At 43.3% G+C, this 27,498-nt stretch overlaps 1 protein-coding gene and 1 pseudogene across 1 annotated transcript; one reads left to right on the top strand and one right to left on the bottom strand.

Annotated features, from left to right (window-relative positions):
• LOC144607435 (histone H2AX-like) overlaps window positions 1-27,498 on the bottom strand; it is a 128,975-nt pseudogene that overhangs the window by 24,227 nt on the left and 77,250 nt on the right.
• LOC144607279 (histone H2A-like) lies at window positions 5,972-6,361 on the top strand. Its single transcript, XM_078424009.1, has one exon. It carries the CDS (start codon window positions 5,972-5,974, stop codon window positions 6,359-6,361), a length of 390 nt encoding a protein of 129 aa, XP_078280135.1.

Raw genomic sequence — 27,498 nt, 5'->3', positions numbered from 1 at the left:
ACAGAAAAATGCACACTATCTCCATAACCAGACGACTCTTTCGCCTCAAACAAAAAACCTCAACCAATACTTCTACGCTTCTGTTTAATACCATCAACAGTCACTTTGCCAAACTTTGTAACTTCAGCTCATGGAGCAGTCCTGCCCTTTTCCAAAACTATTTTAACACAAAAATAACTATGGTCACTCAACCCAAAGTGTCTCTCCACTGACACCTGTCAAATTTCACAAGTATAGGAAAACTTTGGAGGGATATGGGCCAAACATGGCCAAATGGAGGAGTTCCCTACTACATGGCCTTCCATCGCTGCCAGGCGAGTACTTGTGCCAGAGACTACAACAGCATTTTAAGGACATTTGGACAGGTACATGGAGAGGAATGAATTAACAGTATATCAACCAACGTAGGTAGATGGGTTGAGTGTAGATGGGGCATCTTGCTCGGCAAAAGCAAGTTGCGCTGAATGACAGGTTTCCATGCTGTATTACTCCGTGATTCTATGACCCATTCAAAAAGTATGAGAGGACAGAACAAAATCGGGGCAGGAAGAGACGCATCGAGTCCACTCTGCCATTCAATCATGGCTGATTGCTGCCTCCGAATCCCATTTTCCTGCCTTCTCCCCATAACCCTTGACACCCATTCTAATCAAGAATTTGTCTATCTCTACCTTAAAAATATCCACTGACTTGACCTCCACTGCTCTCAGTGGCAATGAGTTCCACAGGTTAACTACCCTCTGACTAAAGCAGTTTCTCCTCACCTCCTTTCTGAAAGAGCCCCCTTTAATTCTGAGGCTGTGACCTCTGGTCCCCGACTCTCCCACCAGTGGAAACATCCTTTCCACATCCACTCAATGCCTTTCATTTGTTCTATAAGTTTCAATGACGTCCCCTCCTCAACCTTCTAAACTCCAGCGAGTAGAGGCCCAATGCTGTCAAACCATTCATTCCTGGAATCATTCTTGTAAACCTCCTCTGGACCCTCTTCAGAGCCAGGACATCCTTCCTCAGATATGGGGCCCATATTTGCTCACCACTCGACCCCTCAAGTCTACTGCATAATTTATATTGTCATGGATGATCTACCCTGGAACTCATCTCCTCTTCCATGCTAGTTCTCCATTGCCTTTAATTCCTTGATTTACTTCTTTAAGTTAAAACAAAATCTCGTCTTGTTTAAATACCCTTGCCTCCACAACCCGCTTGGGGGAGAAAGTTCCAGAGATTCAACACTGCATGAAAAAATGTCATCCGGCCATTCTCTACACCAGAGCTTTCCAAACTGTGTGTCGCGATACATTAGTGTGTCGCCTGAGTGAGTAGGTGTGTCGCGAAGGTAAGGGGAAACTATGTGAAGTCGCAGTCCGTTTGTCTTTTGTGTTTTTTGTTGTTTTTTGTCTTAATTGAAGTGTTTAGATGTGATGTAGTGTTTTTGGGGGTTGTGTACTATGTGTGTGCGGGGGGGGGGGGGGGGTAACTGGAAAATTGTCTCTTCGGAACGGGACCCGACCTTTTATCTTCTGGGTGGTATCTCCGTTCCCGCTGCGGCCTACCATCGTCCAAACACCTGGAGCTGGCGGCCTCCAGCTGGGACCACCTGGGCTCAGGTTCGCAGAGCCCTGCGGCCGTGGGCCGCGTGGATATCGGAACCTCGCAGACCCCTGGATGGGGGCCGACATCGGGAACTCCGGCAGTGGCAACATCTTCGCCCGCCCCAATCTCCACCGCCTCCTCGGGTCCACTGCCGTCGACGTCCAAGGCCTACCTGAGGCTTTCACCGCTGCTGCCGCCGACGTCCAAGGCTCTTCACCGCCGCTGCCGCCGACCTTCCTGACCTCTTCACCGCTGCTGCCGCCGACCTTCCAGACCTCTTTGCTGCTGCCGACGTCCTCCCCGGCCATCCGCTGACCGTGCCGACCGCCACTTACCCGGGCTCCAGTTTCCCGTGGGCCTCCCCCAGCGACTGTGTCGACCCGCACCGCTCCTCCGCCCAGCAGCAGGTCGCAGCCGTCGCTGTATCCGGCTCCCAGGCCCAGCGGCCGTCGCTGTACCTGGCTCCCAGGATCAGCAGCAGGTCGCACTCCACCCGGCTCACAGACACCACGCTGGGCCCACAGCCCCCACCAGGCAGAATCCCACAGCACCGCTGGGTCCTACTGCCCATCCCCTACTACAGGTCCCCCTCTCTGACATTAACAAGTATCATCAGTCTCGTCTGGCTGTTCTAAGTGGGTGCAAAGCGTGATTGTTCTCTCACTTTATCATTGCTGGAGTGCTGGTGCTGTTAACTTCATGTTTAGTTACTCTTAAAACTTTATAATAAATTCACACAGTTTTATTCATTAATTGCATTTGAATTACCTGTAAAATGAATAAGTTTCTAATTAAGAAAAGAAAAGCTGGTGAAGATGACGTTGCAATGAACAAAATGTAGCGGCTATAGAGGAAACTACTCAAGAATCAACTGTTGAACGGTCTGCATTAGTGGGTAAGAAGTGGACAAGCCTCGTTTATACACTAAAGATTATATGAAACTGGGGTTCACATTTTCTGGTAATGAAAACAATCCTTGTTCCCAGTGTTTAGTTTGTGGGGATATACTTGCAAATGAAAGTATGGTACCAAACATATTAAAGCGTCATTTTACCTCAAATCACAGTCATTTGTCAGAAAAATCAGTAGAATACTTTATTGAGCTTTCAAAATCTATAAAGAAGCAGTCTGCAACATTCACCAAGAGAATGAAGACATCAGAGAAAGCTCAAGAGGCAAGTTACTTGGTTGCTCAAATAATTGCCAAAAACAAGGAGCCACACACTATTGCCAAAACCACTATAAAGGAATCTTGCTGTGCTATTGTTCGGACAATGTTTGGGGCCAAATTTGAGATAGAAGTTAATAAAATCCCTTTTGCAGATAACACGATTGGAAGACGTATTAAAGACATGTCTGATGACATTAAGCTGCAAATGAAGGATATTTTTCAAGACGATAATATGATGTTTACATTGCAATTAGAGGAATCAACAGATGTAAGTGGGTTAGCACAATTACTGGTTTTTATACGTTTCATTCATAATGACAGAATTATTGAGCAATTCTTGTGTTGTCAAGAACTTCCAATGAGAACCAGAGGTGAAGACATATTTAAAACTTTAGATTGCTTCATGAAGGAAAATAATTTACCATGGATAAATTGTGTAGGAATATGCACAGATGGCGCACCCTCAATGGTTGGTTCAACAAAAGGTCTTACAGCTTTAGCAAAGAAAGAGAATGAAAATATTATAACTACTCATTGCTTTTTACATCGCGAAGCACTCGCATCGCAAACCATTGGAAATGAATTAAGAAAAGTTATGGACAAAGTGGTTCAAATGGTCAATTACATTAAAAGTAGACCTCTTAAATCAAGATTATTTGCTCTTGAAGAAATGGGGGCAAAGTTTAAAAATCTTATACCACACTCTCAAGAGGTCAAGTGCTTTGTCGTGTATACGAATTCAGGGAAATGATGCTTAAACTTTTTGAGGAAAATCAGCAAAATTAATTCTGCGATCTAATTCAAAACAAACTTTGGTGCACAAAATTGGCATATCTTGCTGACATATTTGAACATTTGAATAAAATAAACACCAGTATGCAAGGAAAAGGAGAAAATATCTTAACAGCGATAGATAAAATTTGTGCTATGAGAGACAAGATAGCAATTTGGAAAAGGAAAGTGAAAGAAGGAAATTTTGAAATGTTTTCCAAAACTGCTGAGTGCGAGCTAAAATGTGATACCAGCTCGCTAATTGTTGACCATTTAACATTGCTCGAAGAGAAAGTTCATCATTACTTCCCAAATGTTGAAATCAAAGACTGTAATTGGATCAGAAATCCATTTCTTTCAAGCAACAATTAACTTTTCACTTATTGAAGAAGAAGAATTAGCTGAAATAAAAAATGATCGGAGCCTGTTAATGATGTATGAAGAGGATGACTTAGACAGCTTTTGGATTTGCATTTCAAGAATGCATCCAAACATAGCTAAAAAAGCGTTAAACATTCTTCTGCAGTTTTCTACTACACACATTTGTGAAGTATCCTTTTCAACAATGACAAACTTAAAGTCACTAAAACATGGAAGCTTAAAAATTCTTGATAACGAAATGCGAGTGTCTAATATTCCACCAAATATTCAAAAGCTGTGTTCATCCCATCAAGCTCATATATCTCATTAAAATGGTACGTTATTGGGGTTATTCAATTTTTTTAATTCTTGCACATATTTACATACTGTTACTCATAAATAGGGCTATACTGCTTTTCAAAAAGCAGTAAAAACCCCATAAAAATTAAAAAAGTTTTAAAAAAATTAAACCCTTCGAAACTTACAAATGAAAGTTTAAAAAAAAAATTATTTAAAAAAATTATGAAACAGAAAGTTCAAAATAATTTTTTTAAATGAAAAACTTAATAGGAAAAGATGATTAAATACAAAGCTGGACGATATCTATGCACATCGTTTGGTAGTTGATGCAATTTCAGGATTAGAAAATAATAATTTCTCAACTGTAGAACAAATAAAGATTCTTGAAACTGTGGAAAGTCAAATTCTTCCAAATAATGGTTATAGTATAAAATTTTCAAGAATTTTACCCAGAAATCCAAATTTAAATTATTTTAGAAAATTTAACATTTTAAAATGTAGTAAAAACAAATGAATTTGTGCCATTGGTTTCAGCAGGTGTTGTGAGAAGTTTTTCAGTATATAAAGATTTACTTGCTGATGATAGGAAAAGTTTATCACAAGAAAACCTTCAAAAATGTCTGTTCTTGCATTTTAATTCATTGATTAGTAATTTATAAAATTGCCGAATTTATGCCGTAAAAATCCCATCTTTTTTTTTGTTTTGCCGGGTTTTTTTCCGAGTCCTACTCATAAATGATAACAATCACATTAATCTTGTTAATGTATCTTATTATCTTACAAATCATATATTTATATAAATATAAATGAAAGGTTTTCATGAGATATTTCGTGTCGCCATTTGAGGCAGGAAACATGTTCCCAATGTTGGGGGAGTCCAGAACAAGGGGCCACAGTTTAAGAATAAGGGGTAGGCCATTTAGAACGGAGATGAGGAAGAACTTTTTCAGTCAGAGAGTGGTGAAGGTGTGGAATTCTCTGCCTCAGAAGGCAGTGGAGGCCAGTTCGTTGGATGCTTTCAAGAGAGAGCTGGATAGAGCTCTTAAGGATAGCGGAGTGAGGGGGTATGGGGAGAAGGCAGGAACGGGGTACTGATTGAGAGTGATCAGCCATGATCGCATTGAATGGCGGTGCAGGCTCGTAGGGCTGAATGGCCTACTCCTGCACCTATTGTCTATTATCTATTGTCTATTGTCTATTGCCATACATTTCGTTATTAAAATTTATTTATGTGTCCGTATCTCTTACAAGGGGTTGGTTTAACCTCCGGTTTGCTAGTAAAACTGAATTACTGTCGCGAAATGATGTATGTCTAAAAAGTGTGCCACCAACATGAAAAGTTTGGAAAGCTCTGCTCTACACAGATGTAGGTACAAACATAAAATGCCTTGATGGTCCATTGAACAACTTAATTTAATTGGATGTGCAAAATGGAACCTGAAGTAAAATCAGATACCGTTAGAAATACTCAGCGGGTCAGATGGCGTCGAAGAAAGAGAAAGTATCCCAAAAAGCTGGAGTAACTTAGCGGAACAGAGAAAGAGAAAGTATCAACTTCTCGGATGTGATACCATATGCTAATTAAGGATAGCTAAGATTTCGATTTCAATTGGCTGATATTTACCATTAGTCTGCTATAGAAGGCCAATCAGAAACAACGGGGAAACAATTGACCAATGAAAATCGGCTCCAGTTTTTATCTGTGACGAAGCTATAAAAGAACCTGCGACCGCAGCTTCGGGTTCATTCGCTTTTCTGTGCAGTCGAGCAAAGATGTCAGGAAGAGGCAAAACTGGTGGGAAAGGTCGCGCCAAATCTAAGAGTCGTTCCTCCCGAGCTGGTTTGCAATTCCCTGTTGGTCGAATCCATCGACTGTTACGAAAAGGTCACTATGCTCAGCGCATTGGTGCTGGCGCTCCGGTTTATTTAGCGGCGGTGCTCGAGTACCTGACAGCGGAGATTTTGGAACTGGCGGGGAACGCCGCCCGCGACAACAAGAAGAGCAGGATCATCCCCCGCCACCTGCAACTCGCCATCCGCAACGATGAGGAGCTCAACAAGCTGTTGGGTGGGGTCACCATTGCCCAGGGTGGGGTTTTGCCCAACATCCAGGCTGTACTACTGCCCAAGAAAACCGGCCAGCAGAGCAAAGTTTATATCTAAATGACATCAACATAACCCAACTGGACACAAAAGGCTCTTTTAAGAGCCACTAATCTTATCCCTAAAGAGTTTTATCCTGGTGTAATATATTTTAATAGATACATCTATAGAGGGATTGCACGGAAGGCGAGGTCACGACCCCTGACCCATACTATCGCCACGCAACGCCTACTGGAGGGTAGGCCGTGTAATGCAAGTAATCACTTACAGTGCAGATTAGTCTTTTTCTTCTATTTTATGTTTGGAACGACTTGTGTTGTGGAACAGTACGCCACTCCTAAGGGGAGGGTGTTGCAGTTGAATACACTTTGCTGCAGCTTGGCTTCACCCGGAGCGCCGGGAGGGAGCCAGAGGGTGACCATCAACGCGTCTCCGGCTCCTTCCCAAAGCTCCGAGTGTCCCGACACCTCTCCCCGCTCCTCGCTCCTCCAGGCTCTGCACCCCTACTCCGCGCCTCACTTCCTGTGGCTCTTTGGCCCCTCGCCGTTCCTGCTGGCCCTCCAGCCCTTCTCTCCGCCCGCCATCTCCGTCAGCCGGGGTCCGCTTCTACTTGACCGTCGCTCAACACCTCATGGCTGGGGACGCCGAGCAGAGCCGTGGCGTCGTTCTCCGCCACAACTCCCAGCGCCCGGCCCAGCTCTCGCTGCTGATCGGTCTCTCCCTGGTCCTCTTCCTCCTCCTCTTGGGGCTTGACACCGCTCCTCTTCCACCGCCTCCTCCTTCCAGGCCGTCGAGCACGGCTCTCTGGTCCCTTCGCCCTCAGGACCCGGCAGGCTGCCGACCTCCAGCGCCCGCTGCTTCTGCTCCTGCAGACCTCTAGGCCCCTCTACTCTGGTTCTTCCCGCTGTTCTCTCGCAGCTCACTCAACCCTGTCCTTTCCTCCTCTTCCTCCTCCTCTTCTCCTCCCTCGGCCGGTAGGCGGCCCTCTACTTCTCGGCCTTACTCTCCTGCCTCCCTTCCCGGCCGCGTTTCCCCTTCTCCTGCCGGCTGGCCAGATGTCTTCCCAGCTGCTTCTTGTTTATAGGGGCTTGGAAGCCCTTCTCCCGGTTCCTTTTCCTTCGACGTATCCTCCAGCTTCTTCCTCATTTTTTACAGTACAAAAATTGGCCTTTTGGTGGATTTTACAAGGTAAGAATGTACCGGTTGCGTGTTGGTAGTGTATGCTGTAAGTTTGCCATGTCCTCCAGACGGCTTGAGGAACTCCTTGCGTCACACACTTTGACCTTACTACCTTATGTGCAATCCCCCTATAGTTTAGTTTGTAAATGTCACATGGAAACAGGCCCTGCGTCGCATCGAGTCCATGTCGACTATCGGTCAACCGTTGTCCCATTTTGTCATCAATTCCATGCACATTGGGGTAATTTAAAGTGCGATCATTTTACAAATCCACACATCATTCTGATGTGGGAGGAGAAGGGAGGACCGTTGATTTTGCGTTGTCACAGGGAAAATGGCGAAGTCCACACAGGCAGCACCCAAGATCAGGATCGAACCAGTGTCTTTGGCTGCTGCGCGGTGTACTGAAATCCACTGTGCAGCCTGTTAACACGTTATTTTAAATGTTTCTGTGAAGAAAAGACAATTTATTTTTTTTTTAATGAAAAAAAATCATTGTTGAAAGGAGTGCAGACAAGATTTACATGGAAGTTGCCAGTTCTGAAGGGTCTGAGCTATGAGGAGAGGTTGGGCAGGTGAGGACTTTATTTCGGAGCACAGGAAGCTGAGAGGTAATTTTATGGAGGTGCACAAGATCATGGGGGGAATATTACGGTTGATCCACTGTATTTTACCTAGAATAGGACAATCAACAACCATGGGACAAATGTTTATGGTGAGAGGGGATTGACTCAATATGTACCTGGGGGGCAACCATTTGACACAGAGCATAGTGGGTATACGGAACAAGTTGCCAGAGGAGGAAGTTGAAGGAGATACTTGAACAACATGATTGCAATCTGGAGCTCACTGCCTGAGGTGGTGATGGAGGCAGAGACTCTCACAAAGTTTAAATATCTCGACAACCTGTTAAATCACCAAGGAAGAGAATGATATAGACAAAATGCTCATAAATGTAGTTCACTCTTTGGTAAAGTGATTTCAGAATCTTACAAAGTTTTTGAAGACGATAACCACTGTCTCCAGAGCCATGTGCTTTCAAACTGCTGAATATAACGCTCTTGAGTCTTGAGTTTATAATGGTGCTTGACTGGTAGATATTTGGGCAAATGGACGTTACTCCTATTGATAACCAAATTTACTTCTAGTTCATTTGTTAAAACGTTATCAGCAGTATAATACAATTTCCAGTAAACCCAATGAGAATCAGGAGAACTGGAAATTGACAAGCCTGTTGTACCCCGGCTCCATCTGCAAATCCACCCACATTCCTGACTCCTGGTGTTCTGGACCTCAACCCTGACTCTGACCACACACATTCTGGATCACCCAGCTCACATAATGACTGAGCCAGATGTTGGACTATCAGGATCACCAAACAAATGGTGTTATGTTTGATGGACTGACAGTTTTGAGGTCAATTAGTCTCTGTTTCTTTGCTATGACTAATTTCCATTATTTCCTTGTTTACACGTATTCTTGGCTCTCCTAAATCTTTGCAATCTATCTGTAGAAACAATTGCAGAGATCATATTTTAAATTAATAATTGAAATTTTAAAGGAATATTCTTTAAATGAACGATTAACATTAGTTTGCCAGGATGTTCCATTAAACATACAATGTCAGAAGGTGGTGTGCACATGCTGGGAGAGATCCTGCTGCAAGGGTCGAATTATACCAAGGAAGAGGCTAACAGGACTAACAGGCTTCAAGTGGACAAGATGAACAAGTGGACAGTAAGATCGCAGGTAGAGTACAACATGGAAAAATGAGAGGAAAACACAGTAACAAGTATTTTCAATAACAAACAAGAAATGTTGATGCTCAAATGGATCTGGAAATGAAACAAAGAAGATGCAGCACACAGTTATGATGGTTAATAGTATTGTAAGCGGTTTTGAGTGCAGAAATAAAGATGTCTTCCTGCAGTGACATGGGACATTGGTGGGACCATATCTGATTACTGTATGTAAAACTGGACTACTATTCTAAAAGGTTTCAAGGTCAGTTTATTGTCACATGTACCAATTAGAGCACAGTGAAATTTGAGGTACCATACTGCCATACTAAGTGAAAAGTACCAAGACACACAACCACATAAAAGTTAACATAAACATCCATCCCAATGGATTCCACATTCCTCACTGTGATGGAAGGCAATAAAGTTAAAACTTCTTCCTCTTGTTCTCCCGCGGTCGGGGCAGTCAAACCATCCGCAGTCGGGGCGATCAAAGCCACCGCAGCCGATGATCGAAGCCCCCATCGGGGCGATCGAAACTCCCGCTTCGGGGCGGTTGAAACTCTCTCCGCGGCATGGAGCTCCCGAATCAGCCTCTTCTTACCAGAGCCTACGGGCTTCACGATGTTAAAGTCCAGAGGCCCCACGGTTGGAGCTTCGATGCCTGGCAAAGGGATCACAAGCTCTGTGATGTTAAAGTCCTGCAGACTCCTGCGGCTTGGAGTGCCCGTTGGTCTCCAGGAAAGGCCACTCCATTCCATGACGTTAGGCCCTAGTGAGGACGGAGATACGATTGAGAAGAAAAATAGTGTCTCCGTCGAGGTAAGATATTGAAAAATAGTTTCCCTCAACCTCCCACATAAAACAAACCAAGGAACACTAAAACATACTTTTTAACACAAAAAATAACAAAAAAGAAGAAAGGACAGACAGACTGTTGGCGAGGCATCCACAGCTGGTGGCGCCACCCGGTGTTGCTATAAAGGGAGTGCTGCAAAGATTTTTAAGACTGATTCCTGGGATGGGTGCGACTGCAATATGATAAGACTAAGTCGTCTCAGCCTCTATACAGATCCACTGCTAATTTTCAGGCAACTGATGGTCTGGAACCTTCATTAATCCTGATAACATTATGAAAGTGCACTGTGGAGGAATTGATGTTTGTGGAGGCAACGCTGTGAATCACTTATTGGATAAGAGCCAACCTGGGCTCACCAAAATCACTATTCAGTGCATTTTATGAATATAAAGTACTTCAACGAATATTAGATGATAGTGGTAGCAGACGCATGTGTCTGTTTGTGTAGAATCAAATGGTTGTTACAGAATAATTGCACATGTTGGATAACTGACTTGCATTTCTATCATACTTTGTGGTACTAAACTTGGGATAATGCAGTTTAGGCTTCACCGCCTTGCAGCTGGGTTGCCCCATCCATTTTGCAGCTGTTAAAAGAGACTTTGGGCTATTTTTAGTCAAATTGCCAGACCCAACGAAATTTGGGTGCGCTCACTGTGAATGCGCCAGGCCGAATGGATGTCCTTGGGCATGGCGGTGACCCACTTGACGTGGATGGTTCACAGGTTGGTGTCCTGTGGCATAGGGTGTTGTGGTAAAGGCAGCACAAACATCAGGGTAGCAGTGTGCTACATACAGCAAATTGTCTTCGAAATCACTTTCCATTCCAATAACTTAACCAGACTTTGACCACTTATGATATTGCGATTCCTTGGTTTTTCTTAACATTTTCTTGTTACTGTCTTGCAAACTTTTCATGTGCTATTATGTATGATTTGTGTTTGTGTGTGTTTATCTTGGTCCATGTGCCTGTCATCCTGCTGCAACCAAGATTTCATTTGTACCTGTACCCTAACAATAAACTTGATTTGACTTAAATCAAATAACATTATCATCACATGAACTTCCACAGTGTACTGAGAAGGTTCTACATTATTTGTCACTTTATTGTATGGACACAGCTAATCAACAGTTGAAGAGAAGTTAAATGTAAATAATTAGCTGCAGCCAATTTAACGTTGCCATCTGAGCCATTCATTTAAATGTTGGTGATCTTATCTCAATGCATTGAATGGAAATAAGAAACAAGTAAAAATTGAACGATGATGTTACACTTCAAGATTTTGTAACAGAAAGAAATGCAAAAAATGAATTAAGAACTTTCTGGACTGTGCAATGTATTTAGACTTGTACAACAATACAATGTTAAATTTGGCTCACAGGAGAGCAGAAAAAAAATCCAAAAGTCAATCAAATATTCAGATTGAAATTGTCCAAAGAAAACAATCTTTGGGATCTTTTAAGGCCATTTCATGACAATTTCTGAAATTGACGGTTACATTTGCAGGGTCGAAATTTCAAATCCGCCAACGGCCAACAGTGAACCGTTTGTTGAGTAACGCACATCTCATTTGCATAAACGGATCGAAATGTGTCTGAAAACTGCAGTCACAGCCAATCAGAAAGCTGCGTCCTTGCCACATTTCAACCAATCATATTAAAGGATGTTGATGACGACTGTTTAGATGCTCCAATTGCACAGCGTCCCACAGATGGTCAGAGAGACATTTGGACTGTGCGCGTTGAGACATCATGGGAAGATGATCTCAGTTTAGCTCAACGCAGAAATAACGACACCTAGGATTAATTCTCAGTGCCATATTTCAATTTATCACTGGGAGCCTTATTTGTGCCTTTTCGTTTAATTACGGCGCTCCTAATTCATTTCCAAGGCTTTATTCCACGTTTTCTACTGAATTTTGTAAATGCATTCAGCTTAGATATAATGCAAGATATTCAGAAATTACTTTAATAAGAATGGAAAGGAAAGTATTTGCCCATGTATTATTAGAAAAATAACAAAAAAAACAATACAATCATTTTGAATTAAAGAGAATAAATATAAAGAAACATTATAATCACAGTACAAAGAGCCCTCAATAAAAATCTTGTGCAGTAAATGTACCCGGCAAACAACACTATACGTTTTATGTTTGTGCTTATTTTGAGAAGAAACATTTATTCTGCCTTTGTAAAATACATAATAGAAAGAAAAGTGTATTTGCAATAAAAGGATTGTGCTTGCAAGAAGAATTAAATAAAACTTTTTTTCTGATAAGATGTTTCACAGATTGAATGGTTTAAATTGCCTATGAATCCGTAAATTCCTGTGACAGGAGCAGAATTGTACCATTCAGCTCGTCGTCTACTCCGCCATTCAATCCTCTGTCCCTCTCTTCCGCTCCCCCTTCCCAGTTCTCCCACTGTCTTCATGTCTCCACCTATATCCTTTCTTTGTCTCGCCCCCCTGAAATCAGTCTGAAGAAGGGTCTCGACCTGAAACGTCACCCATTCCTTCTCTCCGAGATGCTGCCTGACCTGCTGAGTTACTCCAGCATTTTGTGATACCTTCGAGTTGTACCAGCATCTGCAGTCATTTTCCTACACAACCTGTATGACCATGTGTGCGGCTGCTTGGAAAGCAATGTTCCTTCAATGTTTTTAATTGATTCACCAGCAGGAATGGGCAAGACATTTCTCACCAACTTGATCCTCTCCAAAGTTCGAGGTCAAGGTGATGTTGCTTTTGCTGTAGCATCCTGTAGCAACTACATTGATGCCTGGTGGCAGAACTGCACATTCTCGATTCAAGATATCCATCGAAGTGACTGATAATGCAAGGTGCAACATTGAGAACAACTCCAACACGGCACATTTGATCAGGAGTGTGAGATTGAATGTTTGGGATGAGTGCTTGATCATTAGGAGGGAGAGCTTTGAAGTGGTGGACAGAACTTTTTGAGATCTTTCTGAAAAGACCGATGAGGCTTTTGGTGGCATTCTTACCATTTGTTGTGGAGATTTTTGACAACTCCCTCCTGTTGTGAAGAGGGGAAATGATGCTGATGTTGAAAATTCCTACATCAAGAAATCCCACTTGTGGAGAACTTTCACCAAGTTTCAATTGAAGAGGAATATGCAAGGCAAGGCGTTTATTTATATAGCACATTTCATACAGCAATGGCAATTCAAATGGGCCTGTCCCATTTTGGCGATTTTTTTGGCGACTGCCGGCGACTGTCAAAGTTGTAGCAGATCGCCAAAATTTTCTTTTATCCGATGACAATGACCATGACAATGCTGAGTCAGGTCGAGATTACACCGTCTTCTGAAATATCCCAAAAATTCCCACGCTGTCAATGCTTTTCCGGCGTCCTAATTTTCGCTGAAATCAGTAAGTACTTTAGAGTTTTGAAATAAAACATCTTGCCCGGGTTACTTGAAAACCAAACTTCACTGTAACAAGGAATAAACTGGATTTACTTCCAGTTTAATAATAGCTGTATTCAAAAAAAAAATTTAAAAAGTGGTTCAGTGGATTTTTGTGAAAAGTGTGTGGGCATTCTTTGAAAATGTAAGGGAGATGCATATCTGGTTTCTGGCTTGCATACCTGGGCTTGGAGCCCACTTTAAATGTAATGGCTGAGGCCATAAACATTGTGAAAATTCCCACGCTTACCTGACCGTCAAACTGTTGCCTCCAATCTTCCTGTCAAATGGCCTGACGGTAAATAAATTGGTTAAACACAAGCATTTTATTGTATTGTGAAATGACTTTACTTATTTTAATATTATGTGCTTCTAAATGCATCTAAAAGAACTTATCAAACCTGGGGACAGCATGCGACAGCGCCCGCAATAAGCTAGCTGTTGCCGAGAAATTTCAAACCGGATGATTTCTCAGCGATGAGCCGAGATCCACTACGATTTTTGGAAGACTCCTCACGATCATGCCCACGAGACCCCGGCGAACTGTCATAGTCGCCGGCAGTCGCCTTAAAATTGCCTTATTGGGCCAGGCCCTTTACACGGAGCATAAAAATACAAAACAAGGAGAAAGGTAGGAAAATACAAATAATAAGAGGAGTAAGATGAATAAATAATAGTTATAAGTAAGATTAATAGAGTAATGGGGGATCATGACAGAAGCCTCCTTGTGGCGATCCCCCAGAAAAGAAGACACGATGCACTCTGTGACACGTCGGGCGACCAATTCTGTCAACATGTTGGATGACGACTGAAGCCAACAGCGATCTAACATCGTCTGACACACAAGCGAGTAATAAAATTAGATAAATTAGAGTCAGTAAAGGTTGGGAGAGCAGGAGCAAGGACGACCGTTGGCTGAAAGCAAGAAAGTGTTAATTGAAGGTAAAAAGTCAGTTTAAAAAAAGCGCCAAAGGGATGCTAGCAGTCAGTCAGTAAAGGTCGGGAGAGCGGGAGCAAGGACGACTGTTGGCTGAAAGCAAGTAAGTGTTAATTGAAGGTAAAATGTCAGTTTAAAAAGAGCGGCAAAGGAACGCTAGCAGGCAATCAGTGAAGCGCATACCTCCAAGATCGTCAGGAAGGCAGGATAGAAGTGAGTACGTGGATTGGTTGATCAATTAAATTAGAAGTTTCGTAAATTGGCCAATTAGGCAATTTAGTGACTGATATAAACAAGGCTTGCAGAAGGGGTGTGGCCCTGTGAGAAGAGGGCCCTGTGAGAAGAGGGCCCTGTGAGAAGAGGGCCCTGTGAGAAGAGGGCCCTGTGAGAAGAGGGCCCTGTGAGAAGAGGGCCCTGTGAGAAGAGGGCCCTGTGAGAAGAGGGCCCTGTGAGAAGAGGGCGAGTCTTTCGCTGCGAGTCTTCGGCGAGGAAGCTGAGGTGAGGAGGTTACACTTGTTTTTGAGCCTGATTTGTTTTTAGACAATAAAGTAATGGCTAATAAGTTGGTGCAGTGTGTTTCCTGCAGGATGTGGGAAGGTAGGGACACTGCTGGAGCTTCTGGGAGCTACACCTGCAAGAACTGTGTCCACGTGCAGCTCCTGAATGGACGTGTGGTGGAGTTGGAAAAGCAGCTGGATGACCTCAGGGCCATCCGGGAATGCAAAAGAAGACTGAGAAGTAGGACGTCGAGGGTGGTTATCTCTGGACTGTTACCTGTACCTTGTGGTGGTGAGGGCAGGAACAGAGAGATCGGGGATATGAATGTATGGCTGAGGGGTTGGTGCAGAGAGCAGGGATTTAGATTTCTAGACCACTAGGATCTCTTCTGGGGTAGGGGTGACCTGTACAAAAGGGACGGGTTGCACCTTTGCACCTTAACACCAGGGGACCAACATTCTGCCAGGCAGGTTTGCTAGTGCTACACGTGTGGCTTTAAACTAAGTAGTGGGGGGGAGGGGTTGACAAATTGGGAATATGAAGATGGAGTTAAAGGGGAAACAAATACAGGAGAAATCGCAAAGGACTCTCGAATAAATGGGAAGGGAAGTTCTAGATGGGATAAGAGAGTAAGGTCAGGGCCAATTGTGTGTGAGGGGAGGTGAAGACCAAAGTTAAAGTGTTGTATTTAAATGTGCGAAGTATGAAAAATAAAGTGGATGAGCTTGAGGCTCAGTTAGACATGGGCAAATATGATGTTGTGGGAATTACAGAGACATGGCTACAAGAGGACCAGGGCTGGGAACTGAATATTCAGAGGTACACAATGTATAGAAAAGACAGACAGGTGGGCAGAGGGGGTGGGGTCGCTCTGTTGGTAAGGATTGATATTCACTCCCTTGCAAGGGGTGACATAGAATCAGGAGATGTAGAATCAGTATGGATAGAAATGAGGAATTGTAAGGGTAAAAAGACCCTAATGGAGTTATCTACAGGCCCCAAAACAGTAGCCTCGACATAGGGTGCAAGTGGAATCAAGAGCTAAAATTGGCATGTCGCAAATGTAATGCTATGGTGGTTATGAGAGATTTCAACATGCAGGTAGACTGGGAAAATCAGGTTGGTAATGGACTCCAGGAAAGAGAGTTTGTGGAGTGTCTCCGAGATGGATTCAGAGTAGCTTGTACTGGAGCCTGCCAGGGAGAAGGCAATTCTGGATTTAGTGTTGTGTAATGAACCTGATCTGATAAGGGGACGCAAGGTAAAAGAGCCATTAGGAGGCAGTGATCATAATATGATGTTTTACTCTACAAATTGAGAGGGAGAAGGGAAAATCGGAAGTGTCAGTATTACAGTATAACAAAGGGGATTACACAGGCAGGAGCTGGCCAGATTTGACTGGAAGGAGGCCCTAGCAGGGAAGACAGTGGAACAGCAATGGCAGGTATTCCTGGGAACAATGCAGAAGTTGCAGGATGAATTTATCCCAAAGAGGAGGAAAGATTCTAAGATGCACCCGTGGTTGACAAGGGCAGTCAAAGACAGCATAAAAATAAAAGAGAAGTAGTATAACATAGCAAAGAAGTGTGGGAAGCCAGAGGATTGCAACTCTTTTAAAGAGCATCAGAAGATAACTAAAAAGGCAATACGGGGAGGAAAGATGAGGTACGAGGTTAAACTAGCCAATAATATAAAGGAGGATAGTAAAAGCTGTTTTAGGTATGTGAAGAGGTAAAAAATAGTCAAGGCAAATGTGGGTCCCTCGAAGATAGAGCAGGGGAATTTGTTATGGGGAACAAGGAAAAGGCAGACGAGTTGAACAGGTACTTTGGATCTGTCTTCACTAAGGAAGATACAAACTATCTCCCAGATGTTCTAGTGGCCAGAGATCCAAGGGTGACGGAGGAACTGAAGGAAATTCACATTAGGCGGGAAATGGTTGGGTAGACTGATGGGACTGAAGGCTGATAAATCCCCAGGGCCTGATGGTGTGCATCCCAGGGTAATTAAAGAGGTGGCTCTAGAAATTGTGGACGCATTGGTGATCATTTTCCAATGTTCTATAGATTCAGGATCAGTTCCTGTGGATTGGAGGGTAGCTAATGTTATCCCGCTTTTTAAGAAAGAAGGGAGAGAGAAAACGGGAAATTATAGACCAGTTAGTCTGACATCAATGGTGGGGAAGATGCTGGAGTCAATTATAAAAGACAAAATTGTGGAGCATTTGGATAGCCGTAACAGGATCGTACCGAGTCAGCATGGATTTACGAAGGCAAAATCATGCTTGACTAATCTTCTGCAATTTTTTGAGGATGTAACTAGGAAAATTAACAGGGGAGAGCCGGTGGATGTAATGTACCTCGACTTTCAGAAAGCCTTCAACAAGGTCCCACATAGGAGATTAGTGGGCAAAATTGGTTGGCAGACAGAAAGCAAAGAGAGGGGATAAATGGGTCCCTTTCAGAATGGCAGGCAGTGACTAGTGGGGTACCACAAGGCTCGGTGCTGGGACCGCATCTACTTACAATATACATTAATGACTTGGATGAAGGGATTAAAAGTACCATTAGAAAATTTGCAGGAAAGATATTCTTGCTATTGAGGGCGTGCAGCGTAGGTTTACTAAGTTAATTGGAATGGCGGGATTGTCCTATGTTAAAAGACTGGAGCGGCTTGGCTTGTATACACTGGAATTTAGAAGGGTGAGGGGATCTTATTGAAACATATAAGATTATTAAGGGGTTGGACATGTTAGAGGCAGGGAAGTATTGTGTGGGGATAGTAAGGAGTAAGACCTGTGTGATCTCCTGGACAAGTTTCGATCGCCTAGCTTGGGGTCGGAGAGGAATTTCCCGGATTTTTTTTCCCCAAATTGGCCTGGGTTTTTTATCCGGTTTTTCGCCTCTCCCAGGAGATCACTCAGTTCTTTTGGGTGGGCGGTTGGAGCGGTTGGAGCAGCGGCCGGGCGGTAGGTTTAGAAACCGAGCACGGGACTTTGTTTGGGGAGTATGAGTGCCAGGGCAGTTTATTGTTCTGGGTGTCGGATGTGGGGAATCTGGGAGTCTGATAGTCTTCCAGACATCCACATCTGCGCCAGGTGCGACGAGATGGGGCTCCTAAGGTACCGTATTAGGAACCTGGAGCGGCAGATTGATGACCTCCGTCTGGTCAGGGAGAGTGAGGAGGTTATAGAGAGGAGTTACAGAGAGGTGGTCACTCCAAGACCACGGGAGGTAGACAAGTGGGTCACGGTTAGGGGGGGCAAGGAGCAGAGGCAGGGACTAGAGAGTACACCGGTGGCTGTACCCCTTGGAAATAAGTACTCCTGTTTAAGTACTGTTGGGGGGAACAGCCTACCTGGGGGCAGCGACGGTGCCCGGGCCTCTGGCACGGAGTCCGGCCTTGTTGCTCAGAAGTGTAGGGAAAGGAAGAGGAGAGCGATAGTAATAGGGGACTCTATAGTGAGGGGGTCATATAGGCGATTCTGTGGACGCAGTCGGGAGACCCGGATGGTGGTTTGCCTCCCTGGTGCCGGTGTCCGGGATGTGTCTGAGTGTGTCCAGGATATCCTGAAAGGGGAGGGAGAGGAGCCAGAGGTCGTGGTACATATAGGTACCAACAATATAGGTAGGATAAGGGAAGAGGTCCTGAAAGGAGAATTTAGGGGCAAGGAAGAGAGTTAAATAAAAGGACTTCCAAAGCAATAATCTCAGGCTTACTGCCTGTGCCACGCGATAGTGAGAATAGGAATGGAGTGAGGTGGAGGATAAATACGTGGCTGAGGAACTGGTGCAGGGAGCAGGGATTCAAGCTTCTGGATCATTGGGACCTCTTCTGGGGAAAGTATGACCTGTACAAAAAGGACGGTTTGCATCTGAACCTGAGAGGAACCAATATCCTGGCGGGGAGATTTGCTAAGGTAATTGCGGAGACTTTAAACTACTACGGTTGGGGGGAGGGACTCAAACACAGATAGCTAATAGGCAGTGTGTGAGGCAGGAGGCAGAAAAGGGAAACACTCAGACCCAATATGTAGGAGAGAAAGAAGTGAAAAGAAATAAACTGAGAATAAGAAATGATGGGTCCCTTAAATGTGTATATTTTAATGCTAGGAGCATTGTAAGAAAGGTGGATGAGCTTAGAGCCTGGATTGACATCTGGAAGTATGATGTTGTGGCGATCAGTGAAACTTGGTTGCAGGAGGGTTGCGATTGGCAATTAAATATTCCAGGATTTCATTGTTTCAGATGTGATAGAATCGGAGGGGCAAGAGGTGGGGGTGTTGCATTGCTTGTCAGGGAGGATATCACAGCAGTGCTTTGGCAGGACAGACTAGAAGGCTCGATTAGGGAGGCTGTTTGGGTGGAACTCAGAAATGAGAAAGGTTTAGCAACACTTATAGGGGTGTATTATAGACCGCCAAATAGGGAACGAGAATTGGAAGAGCAAATATGTAAGGAGATAGCAGATATTAGTAGTAAGCACAGAATAGTGATTGTGGGTGATTTCAATTTTCCGTACATAGACTGGGAATCACATTCTGTTAAAGGACTGGATGGTTTGGAGTTTGTAAAATGTGTGCAGGATAGTTTTTTGCAGCAATACGTAGAGGTACCTACCAGAGAAGGGGCAGTGTTGGACCTCCTGTTGGGAAATGAGACGGGTCAGGTGACGGAGGTATGTGTTGAGGAGCACTTTGGGTCTAGTGATCACAATGCCATTAGTTTCAATATAATTATGGAGAAGGTCAAATCTGGACCAAGGGTTGAGATTTTGGATTGGAGAAAGGCTAATTTTGAGGAGATGAGAAAGGATTTAAAAGGAGTGAAATGGAACTTTTTGTTTTTAGAAAAGGATATAATAGAGAAATGGAGGATATTTAAAGGTGAAATTTTGAGAGTACAGAGTCTTTATGTCCCTGTTCGGTGGAAAGGAAAGAATAATAATTTGAAAGAGCCGTGGTTTTCCAGGGAAATTGGACAATTGGTTCGGAAAAAGAGGGAGATATACAATAAATATAAGCGGCAGGGAGTAAATGAGGTTCTTGAGGAATATAAAGAATGTAAAAGGAATCTTAAGATTCCACACTCCAAAGACGTACAGGTATGTAGGTTAATTGGCTGGATAAAAATGTTTTTTTTTAAATTGTCCCTAGTGGGTGTAGGATAGTGTTAATGTACGGGGATCGCTGGGCGGCACGGACTTGGTGGGCCGAAAAGGCCTGTTTCCGGCTGTATATATATGATATGATAAGAGGGTAATTAGAAAAGCGAAAAAAAGATATGAGGCTGCTTTGGCAAGTAATGTAAAAGTAAACCCCAAGGGGTTCTACAGATATGTCAATAGCAAAAGGATAGCGAGGGATAAAATTGGTCCATTAGAGAGTCAGAGTGGACAGCTATGTGCTGAGCCGGAAGAAATGGGGGAGATATTAAACAATTTCTTTTCTTCGGTATTCACCGAGGAGAAGGATATTGAATTATGTGAGGTAAGCGAAACAAGTAGAGTAGTGATAGAAATTATGAGGATTAAAGAAGAGGAGGTACGGACACTTTTGAAAAATATAAAAGTGGATAAGTCTCCAGGTCCTGATAGGATATTCCCTAGGACATTGAGGGAAGTTAGTGCAGAAATAGCAGGGGCTATGACGGAAATATTTCAAACGTCATTAGAAACGGGGATGGTGCCGGAAGATTGGCGCATTGCGCATGTTGTACCTTTGTTTAAAAAAGGTTCTAAAAGTAAACCTAGCAATTATAGACCTGTTAGTTTGACGTCTGTGGTGGGAAAATTAATGGAAAAGATACTTAGGGACAATATATATAATCACATGGATAAACAAGGCCTGATTAGAAACAGTCAACTTGGATTTGTGCCTGGAAGGTCATGTTTGACTAATCTTCTTACATTTTTTGAAGAAGTTACCAGGGAAATTGATAAGGGCAAGGCTGTGGATGTTGTCTATATGGACTTCAGTAAGACATTTGACAAGGTTCCACATGGAAGGTTGATTAAGAAGGTTAAATAGTGAGGTTGCAAGATGGATTCAACAATGGCTGAATGGGAGATACCAGAGGGTAATGGTTGACAACTGTATGTCAGGTTGGAGGCCAGTGTCTAGTGGAGTACCCCAAGGATCTGTGTTGGGTCCACTGTTGTTTGTCATTTACATTAATGATCTGGATGATGGTGTGGCAAATTGGATTAGTAAATATGCAGATGATACTAAGATAGGTGGTGTAGTTAATAATGAAGTAGAGTTTCAAAGTCTACAGAGAGACTTGGGCCTTTTGGAAGGGTGGGCTGAAAGATGGCAGATGGAGTTTAATGCTGATAAGTGTGAGGTGCTGCATTTTGGTAGGACAAATCAAAATAGGACGTACAGGGTAAATGGTAGGGAATTGAGGAATGCAGTGGAACAGAGGGATCTGGGAATAACTCTGCATTTGTTCCTTGAAGGTGGAATCTCATGTGGATAGTGTGGTGAAGAAGGCGTTTGTTATGCTTGCTTTTATAAATCAGAGCATCGAGTATAGAAGTCGGGATGTAATGTTAAAATTGTACAGGGCATTGGTGAGGCCGAATCTGGAGTATGGTGTGCAGTTCTGGTCGCCAAATTATAGGAAGGATGTCGACAAAATGGAGAGGGTACAGAGGAGATTTACTAGAATGTTGCCAGGGTTTCAGCACTTAAGCTACAGAGAGAGGTTGAACAGGTTGGGTCTTTATTCTTTGGAGCGTAGAAGGTTGAGGGGGGACTTGATAGAGGTTTTAAAAATTTTAAGAGGGACGGACAGAGTTGAAGTGGGTAGGCTTTTCCCTTTGAGAGTGGGGAAGATTCCAACAAGGGGACAGCTTCAGAATTGAGGGACAAAAGTTTAGGGGTAACATCAGGGGTAACTTCTTTACTCAGAGGGTGGTGGCTGTATGGAATGGGCTTCCGGTGGAAGTGGTGGAGGCAGGCTCGATTTTATTATTTAAGAGTAAATTGGATAGGTATATGGATAAGAGGGGATTAGAGGGTTATGGTCTGAGAGCAGGTAGATGAGACTAGGTCAGAGAGAGTGGTCGGCGTGGACTGGTAGGGCCGAACGGGCCTGTTTCCGTGCTGTAGTTGTTATATGGTTATATGGTTATATGGAAACATGTTCCCAGTGTTAGGAGAGTCCAGAACCAGAGGCCACAGTTTAAGAATAAGGGGAAGGCCATTTAGATCGGAGATGAGGAAAAACTTTTTCAGTCAGAGTAATAAATCTGTGTAATTCTCTGCCTCAGTGGAGGCCAATTCTCTGAATGCATTCAAAAGAGAGCTTGATAGAGTTCTTAAGGATAGCGGAGTCAGGGGGTATGGGGAGAAGGCAGGAACGGGGTACTGATTGATAATGATCAGCCATGATCACATTGAATGGTGGTGGTGGCTCGAAGGGCCAAATGGCCTACTCCTGCACCTATTGTCTATTGTCTATAAAATGTAATAAGATATAAAAAGTAATAAGAATAGACCAAAAGTAAGATACATAGAGTAGCAAGAATCAAAGCGCTAGTCATAGACACTGCAGAACATCAAGGTTTTAAGCCTAGTTTTGAATATTTAGAGTTTGGGCCTGTTTGAGTTCTTCGGGGAGTTTATTCCAGATGCAGAGTGACTAAAAGCTGCTTCGCCGTGTTTTGTTTTTACTCTTGGAGTGTTTAATAGACTGGTCCCAGCTGACCTAAGGCATCTAGCTGGAATGTAAGGTGAGAGAAGGTCTGATATGTATTTTGGTCCAAGACTATTTAGAGATTTGTAGACAATTAGGAGTACTTTGAATTCGATTCTCTGACTGACTGGTAGCCAGTGTAGAGATCTGAGAATTGGTGTAATGTGTTCAAATTTTTTAGCTTTTGTTAAGACTCTAGCAGCGGCATTTTGGATGAGCTGCAACTTGCGAACAACCCCTTTAGGAGAAGTAGACACATCAAGGAGTATGCAAGAATGGTCAGATAAGGCAATGTCAGTTACAATAACATTAAGAATGTTTAGACCTTTGGTCGTGATAAGGTCCAGAATGTGACCTTGATTATGAGTTGGATGTTTCACATGTTGCTGAAGTCCCAAAACGTCCAACAAGACAGAGAATTATTTGGCTCTGTTATCCCCTGAGTTATCTACATGAATATTAAAATCATCGGTAAAGATTAAATCATCAAATTCAGTAGTAATAATGGAAAGAAGCTCAGCGAGTTCATTGAAAAAGATAGCAGAGTGGTCTATATAAAATTATTAAATGGATTCTGGAAGTGCATTTAAAAATAGCTGAAAGATATTCAAATGATAGAAATTCTCCAAATGATGTCTGTTTGCAATTAAAAATATAGTTGGAAAAGGTGGCAATTCCACCTCCTTTTTTATGTGTTCTAACAATATCTAAGCTTCTTTAATTAGGGGGGGCTGACTCAATAAGGATCGGTGCCTTGCTATCTTTGTCTAGCCACGTTTCAGTCACGAATAAGAAATCCAATATATAGGAGCTAATCAAGTTGTTAATTAAAAGAGATTTATTAGCTAAAGATCCAGCATTAAAAATGACTAGTTTAAGTTGTTTTGTGGCTGGTCTCAACGCAGGTTGTGAATGATAGGATACAGAGAGAAGGAGAAAATGACTATTTTCGATTTTTGCTGAAAGTCGGGAAAAACAGGATTTCATAAAATGATGACGATGAAATTGAAATCCCAGAAGACATGGTTTTATCAGCAAGATCACTGGAGGATTGCATTGATTTTATATATCCCACCTTCAATAATCCTGCCGAATTATTCTCCGATTATTATATCTTGGTTTCTCTCAACGATATGATGAGGAGCGTCAATTCAAGATGGAATCATGAAGGAGCACTTTTCTTTCAATGCTGTGACTGAGGGAACTAATGCTACTCACTTCCCGACAGAATTGCTCGATTTGGTCGAGATCTCTGGATTACCACCACAAATTGGAGTTGAAAAAAGAATCTCCGATCATTTTAGTGAGAAACTTGTAACCCCCAAGGCTATGCAATAGAACGAGGATGATCGTGGAACAGCTACATGATAATCTGATCGTTGCAAAAATTAACAGTAGAGCCTTCAAAGATTACATTGTTATGATTCCTAGGATAACGCTCACTTTGACAGAAGGCGAAGACATTCCTCTTAAGAGGAGACAATTCCGGATTCAGACAAGTTTTGCTTTGACGATCCATAAAGTACAAGGACAAACCATGGAGAATGTGTTGATATACCTCGAGAAACCGGTATTTCAGCATGGACAACTGTATGTGGCTCAGCCAAGGAAAGGTTAAGGAAAATGTCAAAGTATTCCTGAAGGATGGGAGAAATACCAAGAAAGTTGTCCTGAAGGATGGGAGATCGACCAAGAATGTTGGCATTAGAAGCGTGCTTCGTTGAGCTATGACTCCTGAGGTAAATGATCACATTTTCTTCAATTTAAAGTTTGGCCCACAATAATATCTCGATATTAAAATTCTGTGTCTTCTTTTTCATCAACAGCAAAGGCACATCGAGGGGCAGTGAGGAGCAGAAGCGAACAAGGGAAGCAATGAGAAATAACTGAAAGCCGGGGATCAACGAGAAAGAACGCAGAACAGAAACTGACAGGTTAATAAAGAAGCATTTTGATTGAGATTTATTTTATTTCAAACAGAAAAATGGCATTTTGATTTAATGCTTCCGTGTTGAATAATAAATAGTATTTTGTTTAGAAGCTTACAAATAAATACATCCTGATGAATATTTATCTCTTTTTTACATCATGACAACAGGACAACACGACAAACGAGTCCATCATGCAAACGAGTCATAGCCTGGTCATGGAAAGTACGCCAAAAAGATACATTGAGAGGCGGAGAGGAGCAGAAGGAAACGAGAGGCAACAAGAAATAACTGAACATGCCTAGGATCAAGGATGAAGAACTCAAAACAGGGAAACAAGATACGGGAGAAGAAAGAACTGAACATGTCGAGGATTAACGAGAAAGAAAGCAAAACAGAAACTGCCAAGTTACTTAAATAAATCTCATCTTTAACGTTCAAATTGTTGTTATATTTTGTTATTCACATTTAAAATTTTAATAAATCCCTTTTCCACTTGCTGTGCCCGTCAGCCGCCCATGCGCAGTAATACCTCTGTGTTTGACGTCACAATGGAAACCCAACGGGCGGGAATGGCGGCGCCGCCGGAGAGCCCTTAAGAATAGAGGGGGGGGATACGGGAGAATGGAGTTGGGCGGTGGTGGGAGGGCAGGGGGGGAGTGTGTAGGGCAGGAGTGGGGGGGTCAAGGGGGTTGAGGGGGGATGGAGTGGGGGAGGGGAGGGTGCTAGACCAATGCAGAAAAAAACACAATTTTAAAGAAAAATCGCAATTTTCATTGAGATTTTTTTTTAAAAGCCATTTATTTTAAAGAAAAACGCAATTTTCCCACGTCACAATGGCTACCGAACGAGTTGTGGGCCCAACGGGTCCACTTGATCTAGTGTATTTATAAATTCTCTAGAGCTTGTCCATAATGCTATCTGCCAGATCTATCTCCTGGCCCCTTTTTGCCCTTCCGATTCTCTTTTTTACTTTGGTTCTTTGTTCCTGAAACACTTGATCCCAGCTGCCTACACCTGTCCATGCATCCTTATTCTTGACCAATGTCTCAATTTCCTTCGCCATCTAATCATTCTTATGTTTGCCTGCCTTGCCCTTCACTCCAACAAGGACGTACATATCCTGAGCTTTTGTCAGCACACTGTGAAAAACATCCCACTTGGCTGATGTTCCTTTTCCCTCAAATAACCTGCTCCTATCAACTTCAGTGATACTTTCTCTCATACCCTCAAAGTTAGCCTTACCCTAAAACCTCACCCATTCATCTCTCCAGAGATGTTGCCTGTCCCGGTAAGTTACTCCAGCATTTTGTGTCTATCTTCGGTTTAAATCTTCGTGGCGGCACGGTGGCACAGCGGTAGAGTTGCTGCCTTACAGCGAATGTAGTGCCTGAGACTCAGGTTCGATCCTGACTACGGGCGCCGTCTGTACGGAGTTTGTATGTTCTCCCCGTGACCTGCGTAGGTTTTCTCTGAGATCTTCGGTTTCCTCCCACACTCCAAAGACGTACAGGTATTTAGGTTAATTGACTGGGTAAAATGTAAAAATTGTTCCTAGTGTGTGTAGGAGTGTTAATGTGCAGGGATCTCTGGGCAGCGCGGACTCGGTGGGCCGAAGGGCCTGTTTCCGCGCTGTATCTCTAAATCTAAATCTAAATCAGTTTCTGCTGTTCCTTCCTACACTTAGCATTATGACACATGGGCCGTCTCTGTCATTCTCCATAAAAATCTTAAAGCTAATTGACAAGTGGTCACTGGTCCCAAAAGGCTCCTCCACGAACACTTCATTCACTTGCCCATCCCAATTTCCCAAGACTAGATCAAATATTGCCCGTTAATGTGTGGGGCCCTCTTGAGAAATTGCTTCCCTTCTAAACCTTTCACGCTATGATTTTCCCAGTCAATATTGGGAAAGTGAATATCCCTCACTACAACAACCGTATTTGACCTGCAGCTGTCTGCAATCTCCTGGCTTATTTGTTCTTCTAATTTCCGTTGACTATTTGGGGGTCTGCAGAGCACCTCCAATAAGGTGATCATCCCTTTCTTGTTCCTCAGCTCCACCCATAGAGCCTCACTAGATGAACCATCTGCAATGTTACCTCTGACCACTGCCGTGACATTCTCCTTCACCGATAATGCAACCCTCCCTCCTCTTTTACCCTCACACCTGTCTCTCCTAAAGCACCTGTATCTCAGAACATTGAGCTGCTAGTCCTGTGCCTCTATTAACCAGGTTTTAGTAATGGCTACAATGCCCTAGTCGTACGTACCCATCTATGCCCGAAGCTCATCTGCCTTACCAATCAGGCCCCTTGCATTAAAATACGTGCAGTTTAAATCAACCATCCTTCCTCACTCTCCGTCTTTCTCCTGCCTATTCTGTCCTCCAACGTTTCTCTCCCCACCCTCCATACCAACTTCTAACCTCTCACCTGCCTCTGTCCTGTATGAGATCCCAGCCCCCTGCCAATCTAGATTAAACACACCTATAGCATTAGCGAACCTGCCTGCCAGGATGTTGGTACCCCTCCAGTTAAAGTGCAACCCGGCCCTTTTGTAAACGTCACCCCTGCCTCAGAAAAGATCTCAATGATCCAGAAACCTAAATCCCTGCCCCCTGCACCAACTCCTCAGCCACACATTCATCTCCCCAATCTTTCTGTTCTTACCCTCACTAGCACAAAGTACTGGAAGCAAACCAGAGATAACTATCCCAGTGGTCCACTGGGGTCTCCTGCACTCCACATTTAATTCCCTTCCTCTTCGTCACCCATCTTCTCTCTTCCTATATTCTCGGTGTGACTACATCACTATAGGTGCTGGAAGCTCTCATTTGCCCAGATGGTCCTGAGGTCATCCAGCTGCTGCTCCAGTTCCCGCATGCATTATTTTTTTACGTGGTATTTTACTGTATTTTTTATTCTA

This window comes from Rhinoraja longicauda, chromosome 28 (genome assembly GCF_053455715.1).
Source record: "Rhinoraja longicauda isolate Sanriku21f chromosome 28, sRhiLon1.1, whole genome shotgun sequence".
NCBI classification, from domain to species: Eukaryota; Metazoa; Chordata; class Chondrichthyes; order Rajiformes; family Arhynchobatidae; genus Rhinoraja; species Rhinoraja longicauda.
This window is presented reverse-complemented; position numbering and strand designations above follow the sequence as displayed.

What these genes read in the sequence shown, in the direction of transcription:
- LOC144607279 (XM_078424009.1), top strand. Translation starts at nt 5,972, where the DNA reads ATGTCAGGAAGAGGCAAAACTGGTGGGAAAGGTCGCGCCAAATCTAAG.